Source organism: Mus caroli, unplaced genomic scaffold, assembly GCF_900094665.2.
Source record: "Mus caroli unplaced genomic scaffold, CAROLI_EIJ_v1.1 scaffold_16453_1, whole genome shotgun sequence".
NCBI classification, from domain to species: domain Eukaryota; kingdom Metazoa; phylum Chordata; class Mammalia; order Rodentia; family Muridae; genus Mus; species Mus caroli.
The window spans coordinates 8,778-16,637 of record NW_018388850.1 but is presented as its reverse complement, the minus strand read 5'-3'; the positions used below and the strand labels follow the sequence as shown (position 1 = coordinate 16,637).

Genomic DNA, 7,860 nt, shown 5'->3' with positions numbered 1-7,860 from the left:
TTCCTTCAAGAGGAAAAAATATCAGGGCACAGTCACAATAAAAAATAGAATCAAACTCCAACCATCCAATGTCTGAGATCCACTCACAATCTTCTAGGCTCCTCCAAGGGCTTGGGTCACTTCTCCAGTTCTGACCTTTGTAGCACACACCTTGTCTTTTAGGTTCCAGCTGCTTGTACTCCAATGCTGCTGCTGTTCTTGGTGGTCATCTCATGGTATTGGCATCTCCAAAACACTGTTGTCTTCAGCTGCAACTAGGCTTTACCAAAAGCCTCTAATAGGAGCTCTTCACGGTTCCAAGATTCAACTCCTTTGCATGACCCCTTCAGTTCTGGGCCATCAATTGCAACCGAGGCTGCACCTTCACCAATGGCCTTCCATGGCCTCACAGTGCTGAGTCTCAGTTGCTCTTCATGACCCCTTCAAAACCTATTACCACCTGAGTGATTCTTACATATTACCATGTCCAGCTGCAGCAGTAGGTAGAAGAACCTTGGCTATATCTGGAACACAGCCTCTTTGTGCTCTCTGAAAACACTTTCCAGAAGTTTTTACCTCATTGATGCGGGTCTCTTCCTAATCACCACTAATTTCTTAGCTTCAGCTAACCAGCATCAATAGTCCCAGTAATGCAAAGTTTTCAGTTTAGTAGTTCTGGTATCTTGTTTATCACAGCTAATTCTTCAGCCCCAGGTAACCAGAACCACAGAATCTTCACAATCAAAATAGCAACAATCCATAAGAGACTTTAATCTTCCTTCAGGAATTTCACAAGCCAGGTCCCCATCTTCTGCACTGTTCTCAACGTTATCTTCCAAGCTCCTACAGAACATTCCACAGAGTTCTTAGCATCCCAATGGCTCTTCTAGTGCAAAGTTCCAAAGTCCTTCTACACTCCTTCCCCAAACATGGTCAGGATGTCACAGGAATGCCTCACTATGCTGGTACCAACAATGTCTTGGTCAGGATTTCTATTCCTGCACAAAACATCATGACTGAGAAGCAAGTTGGGGAGGAAAGGGTTTATTCGGCTTACACTTCCATGATGCTGTTCATCACCAAAGGAAGTGATGAACTAGAACTAAACAGGTTAGGAAGCAGGAGCTGATGCAGAGACCATGGAGGGATGTTAATTGGCTTGCTTCACCTGGTTTGCCTGGCTTGCTCTTATAGAACCCAAGACTACTAGAACCAGGGATGCACCACCCACAATGGGCCCTCCCCACTTGATCACTAATCGATGAAATGCCTTACAGCTGGATCTCATGGAGGCATTTCCTCATCTGAGGCTCCTTTCTTGTGATAACTCCAGCTTGTGTCCCGTTGACACACAAAACCAGGCAGTACACCTGGCAACAGACAACCAAGAAATGCTTCAAAGTCACATCACACAACAAACCTAACACAAGAGATATATTGGGAGGGACAAACCCAGGAAGGTGGCTGCCTGACTAGAAGCAGAAGAGAACTGGGCAGAACCAGATGTAGAAGATCCAGGCTTTAAAGTATGTGCCTACTTTCAACCACTTGAGGAACTGCAATAAACCTGGAAGGTATAATAAGAGCAGAGCTCAGCACAGCTGCGTATATTTACTTTATTTTGTTGTTGCTGTGAGCAAACAGCTGGCAAGAAACAAAGAAATCGGACATGCCTGTCATCCTAAGAGCAGGCAGTGAGGAGAAGATCAGACATTCAAGGTTATCCTTCGCTACAGTACAAACCAAAAGTAAAGGAAGACAGGAAAGAAAGAAAAAGAAAGGAAGAAAAGGAAAGAAAGAAAGAAAGAAAGAAAGAAAGAAAGAAAGAAAGAAAGAAAGAAAGAAAGAAAGGAAGAAAGGAAGGAAGGAAGGGAGAGGAAGAAAGAAGGAAGAAGAGAGAATGGAAGTAAAAGATGGCAACAGGTAATGATGGAGGAAATATAGAAAAGATGAAAAGAAGGAAACAAAGGATATATGTTAAAATGTTTAAAAGTTACCAATGAATACTGATGATGTGCTTGCTTATCCCATGTATGGCGAAACCCAAGATTGTGGTGTGCCTTCCCTTAACTCTCTAGAACTCCCCTCAGTTAGCTGTCAGGACATTCCTTAAGTCTCTACTCCACCCCCTTTGCCTGCATTTCTTGTAGACAGGATTTTAGGGTTGAACCTTTTGAGGGTGGGTTGGTGTCTCTATTGCTCCACTGGGGTTCCTGCCTGGCTACAGGAGATGGCCTCCCCAGGTTCCATACCCCCAATTTCATGACTCACATCTAGGGTAACCTCCACTGATTCTTGGGTGCCTCCCTTATCCCAGTGTTTTTTTCTTTACCTGGAGATTTCCCCTTCCTTCTCTCCCATAAGTCACAGATTTCCATTCATATTTGTGGCCATCTAGCCATCTCTCCTGTTCTCTCCACACCTGAAGCCGCCATTCCGTCCCATCTCCCTCCCTCCATCTGCTGCTTATGACTATTTTGGTTGAGCCAGGTTAACCTCTTTTATAAGCTGCTTTAGACATAGTGTTTTTCTACAGAAACATAAAAAGCACTTTTGTAAATATATTTGCAAGACATATAACAACCTTCAATATCTACTCAAAATCTTTCAAAATAAAAAGCATTATACCTGGATGAGCTATTTCATATCATTGTCCAAGAATATAAGTGCAAACAAAATAAACAAGGATTATTGTGTTGGAAAGTGCAGACAAAAGAAAGAGGCACGTCACATTGTAATGCTTGAATAGTTGTTGGCACTTGTCACTTTTTATTTTGTTTGTCTAATCTTGTGAAACTGAATGTTAGTGTGACAGCTATACATATCACAAATCCATTATAGTTATAGACTTTCTCTCCGGGAGAAATACTTTCATGATGATGAAGATGGCAGAAATGTTCAAATGTTTGACCATATTAAATATATTCAAGTTTTGCCCCAGTATGCATTATTTCATGATGACTAAGGCTTGTGAAATGTGAAAAGGCTTGATCTGATGTAGTGTACATTCATAGTTTCACTCCAGTATGGATTTCTTACGTAAAGATGAAGATGATAGAAATGTACAAAGGCTTCACCATATTAAATATACTCACAGAGTTTCTCTACAATAATGATTCTTTAGTACTCTGAAGAAGTCTGACATGCCAAGGCTATATCACATTGATTACAGTCATAGGGTTTCTCTCCTGTATGTGTTGTGTTCTTTTATGATATTGCAGGCCACTATGACACCCAAAGGCTTTACCACACTGCTTACATTCATAGGGTTTCTCTCCAGTATGTGTTCTTTTATGCACTTGGAGATTACTGTGATTTGCAAAGGCTTTGCCACATTGCTTGCATCCATAGGCTTTCTGTCCAGTATGTATCCCTTTATGTTTTAGGAGAAGAGTGTTTCGAGCAAAGGCTTTATCACATTGGTCACATTGAAAGGGTTTCTCTCTAGTATGTGTCCTTTTATGTATTTGAAGATAACGGTGAAGTACAAAGGCTTTACCACATTCACTACATTCATATGGCTTCTCATCACTGTGTGTTCGTTTATGATTCAGGAGACTAGTTTGACATGCAAATGCCTTATCACACTGATTACATTCATAGGGTTTCTCTCCAGTATGTGTTCGTTTATGCTTTTGCAGACCACTGTGATACCCAAAGGATTTACCACACTGCTTACATTCATAGGGTTTCTCTCCAGTGTGCATTTTTTTATGCACTTGGAGATTACTATTACTTGCGAAGGCTTTGCCACATTGCTTACATTCATAGGGTTTCTCTCCAGTATGTGTTCTCTTATGTGTTAGGAGTTGACTGTTTTGTGCAAATGCCTTATCACACTGGTCACATCCAAAGGGTTTCTCTCCAGTATGTATTCTTTTATGTGTTAGGAGATGACTGTTTTGTGCAAATGCCTTATCACACTGGTCACATTCAAAGGGTTTCTCTCCAGTATGTGTTCTTTTATGTATCTGAAGATAACTTTGAAGTACAAAGGCTTTGCCACATTCACTACAGCCATAGAGTTTCTCTCCAGAATGTGTTCTTTTATGATACAGGAGACTAGTTTGACATGCAAAGGTTTTATCACATTGATTACATTCATAGGGTTTCTCTCCAGTATGTGTTCTTTTATGTCGTACAAAATGATTGCTTTGTGCAAAGAATTTTCCACATTGATTACATTTATAGGGTTTCTCTACAGTATGAATTCTTTGATGCCTTCGAAGATGACAGCGAAGAGCAAAGGCCTTATCACACTGGTTACATTCATAGGATTTCTCTCCATGATGTGTTCTTTTATGCTGTTGGAGACCACTCTGACATGCAAAGGATTTACCACATTGCTTACATTCATAGGGTTTCTCAGCAGTATGAATTTGTTTATGCCCTTGAGGATGGCTCTGATATGCAAAGACTTTACCACATTGAGTAAATTCAGAGGGCTTCTCTTCAATATGACTTTTTTCGTGCCTGCAAAGATAATTGGTACATGTGAAAGCTTTCTCACATTCATTACACTGATGAGTCTTTTAATCTTTGTGAATTAATTTTAAAAATTTTAAAATTTGTCAAATTATAAAGAGCAATCTGATATTAAGGTATTATAAGTATTTTACATTCATGGTGTTCACCTTCACACTGTGCTGCTATGCATCTTTGAAGATGCATGTCATGTAAGAGCATTGATTAAATGGCTCACATTTACAACATCGTTTTTTTCTGCAAGAGACTTGTTAAATATTTGAAGAGAATGGAAGAACCCAGAACTTTATCACACGTATTGTATTCATAGATTTTGCTATACTGTGAGTCATAATACATTTACAAAGTGATCCTAGGCAAACAGAAGTATTTCTACATTTAGTACTCATAGAGGATATTCTGCAGTGTGAGTTTGTACATGGCCCCAATAAAGTTTGAAACTGAATTATTTGTAAACTTGTAGCACATTCAAAGAGGCTACTCCTAGTGGGGACTACTATGTATCTTCTAATTGCTGTTCTGGTTGAGACAGAGGTTCATTGCTACTTTCAATATTTCTATATTAATATGGCTGGTATCCATTGTGACATATGATAGTAATATGAAAAGAAGAACAGTAAGTGAAGAGGTTCCACATTGCATTCAAATAATTTGCCCTTTTATCCTTATATACATGTGGTATAGGGATTAAGGCTTTTACACATCCTTGACTCTAATAAGCTGTCCCTATCACTAAACTTAGCTACATTATTACAAGTATGTGAGTGATTTCAGCTTTACTCTGGACTATTTTCCTCTTAGAAGGTTTTGGACATAGGCTAATCACCTAATCAATGTGTGTACCCTTTGCAATATCTGAGTGGTAGTCGGTTGAACAGATTGGCAGTTCTACAGCATAAGCTCTACTGGGCTGTGGTCCTAATGGTGAGATCTGTTAAGGCATTGTTTCTTTGTCTTTGCATGTAGAGGAATGCTGCCCAAGCACAAATTAGATACCAGGCATTGGTGTACATGGTTTTGGGAGAATTTAGTGATCATCCATAACTTAAAGCAGTGCTTTTTTCCCCCCACCCTGTTACTTTTCTTTAAAATTTGCAGGACACCTTAAAATGTGTTCCGAGACATTCTTAAGAGTTTCCACATGCAGATTACCTTCCATGTCTTCTAGAACTTCGAAAATGCTCTTCAGTATTATGGTCTTCCCAACTGTAGCCTAAATATAATGCCAGAGAACGTATGTTATATTATTGGAAATTAGGCAAAATGTAAATTATATCTTCAGCGAACCTTAGAACCATGCTTGATTTAATCACCTTGGTCTTCCTCATTCTCAACAGAGATTACAAAAAGAAACACCAATTAAAAAAAACAAAAACACTTCTCCCTATATTTTACAAAGTGAAAAGAATTCACTGTCTTACCTATAGCAGCAAGATTCCTGTAGGTCTCCAGCATCACATCTCTGTAGAGATTCTTCTGAGAAGAATCCAGCAAAGCCCACTCTTCCTGAGTGAAGTTCACATGTACATCATCATAGGTCACAACACCCTGAAATATTCCATACATGTGTACATGAGAAAGCATAATATGGACAATACTGTAAATGTATACTTCATTGAGAATACATTCATATAATTCTGGTGCTTCCTCCAATTATTTCCTGAAACAAATGTCCTTATGTAATTCCAAATTAATTTTATAAGAAAACTCAGTAACAAACGAAGTTCATCTATGTCATTATTGCACCCCTTTGATAGGATAAAGAGTTGCAAGAGAAATGGCAGCTAACAGCCAATAAAGATATACAAGAAAACAGATCAACAGAACTGACTACACATCAGATAAATTGTATGATCAATTGCTAACTACAAAAATGATGAGGATGCTGGTGTATTCTCTCATGCTACCCCAACACTCAGGAAGTAGACACAAGTGTATCTCATTGACGTGAATTCCAGCCCTTGGTTTCGAACTCAGTGGATAGACCCATGGTCCCCAAAGGAGGTACCACTTCCAGTCGATATAGCACAACCAGGATTTTAGGATCCCAGGATCTCAGGAGCTTGGTCACACCAGGATCTGAGGTTCTCAGAGGAAGCTTGACTGCCAAGAACTCTTACACACCTAGAATCTCAGCATCACAAGATCCCAGAATCCCAGGATCACAAAGAAAGCTGAACTCTTAGAAGTTCTGACTCAAGTGGGATTATAGGAAGGACAGGCTCCAATCAGATATATTGAGGGCAGAGAACACTTGAGATAATCAGATGGCTGGAGGCAAGGATAAGAACAGAAACACCAGATACCAAGGTTACTTGTTATTATCAGAATCCAACTCTCCCACCATAGCAAATTCTGGATATACCATCACACCAGAAAAGCAAGATATAGATCTAAAGTCACTTCCCATGATGATGATGGAGGACTATAAAGACATTAATAACTCCCTTAAAGAAATACAGGAGAACATATCCAAACAGGTAAAAGAATTGAACAAAACCATCCAGGATCAAAAAATGGAAATAGAAACAATAAAAAAAAAAATCACTAAGGGAGAAAACTCTGGAAAAAGAAAACCTAGAAAAGAAGTCAGGAGCCATAAAAAACAGAATACAAGAGATAGAAGGGAGAATCTCAGGTGCAGAAGATACCATAGAAAACACTGACACAACAATCAAAGAAAATGAGAAGTGCAAAAAGCTCCTAACCTAAAACATCCAGGAAATCCAGGACACAATGAGAAGACCAAATAGGTTAGATAAATAGGTTAGAGAAGAAAGATTTACAACTTAAAGGGCCAGTAAATATCTTCAACAAAATCATGGAAGAAAACTTCGCCAACCTAAAGAAAGAGATGCCCATGAAGATACAAGAAGCCTACAGAATACCAAATAGATTGGACCAGAAAAAAAATTCATCCTGTCACATAATAATCAAAACACCAAATGCACTAAACAAAGAAAGAATAGTAAAAGCAGTAAGGGAAAAAGGTCAAGTAACATATGAAGGCAGACCTATCAGAATTACACCTGACTTCTTGCCAGAGACTATGAAAGCCAGAAGATACTGGGCAGATTTCATACAGACCATAAGACAGCACAAATGCCAGCCCAGGCTACTATACCCAGCAAAACTCTCAATTACCATAGATGGAGAAGCCAAGGTATCCAATGACAAAAACAAATTTACACAACATCGTTCCACAAATCCAGCCCTTCAAAGGATAATAAAGGGAAAACTCCAACACAAGAAGAGAAACTATGCTCTAGAAAAAGCAAGAAAATAATCTTTCAACAAGCCTAAAAGAAGACAACCACATTGTACTGGCTGATTTTGTGAGTCAACTTGACACAGACTGGAGTTATCACAAAGAAAGGAGCTTCAGTTGGGGAAGTG

At 39.1% G+C, this 7,860-nt stretch overlaps 1 protein-coding gene across 2 annotated transcripts in view; it reads right to left on the bottom strand.

Moving 5' to 3' along the window:
• Window positions 1-2,326: 2,326 nt before the first annotated feature.
• The window catches only part of LOC110287824 (zinc finger protein 431-like), a 12,329-nt gene continuing 6,795 nt past the window's right edge, over window positions 2,327-7,860 (bottom strand). The window contains exons 2-5 of one of the 2 annotated variants that reach the window (XM_029473753.1): window positions 5,886-6,012; window positions 5,617-5,677; window positions 3,911-4,452; window positions 2,327-3,826 (exon numbers count right to left, since the gene is read on the bottom strand). In XM_029473753.1, coding sequence (XP_029329613.1) covers window positions 3,132-3,826; window positions 3,911-4,452; window positions 5,617-5,677; window positions 5,886-5,919 — 1,332 coding nt within the window. In that variant the 5' untranslated portion in view covers window positions 5,920-6,012 and the 3' untranslated portion in view covers window positions 2,327-3,131. Of the gene's footprint in view, window positions 4,453-5,616; window positions 5,678-5,885; window positions 6,013-7,860 lie in introns of both variants that reach the window. The other variant, XM_021154344.2, reaches the window with a different exon arrangement.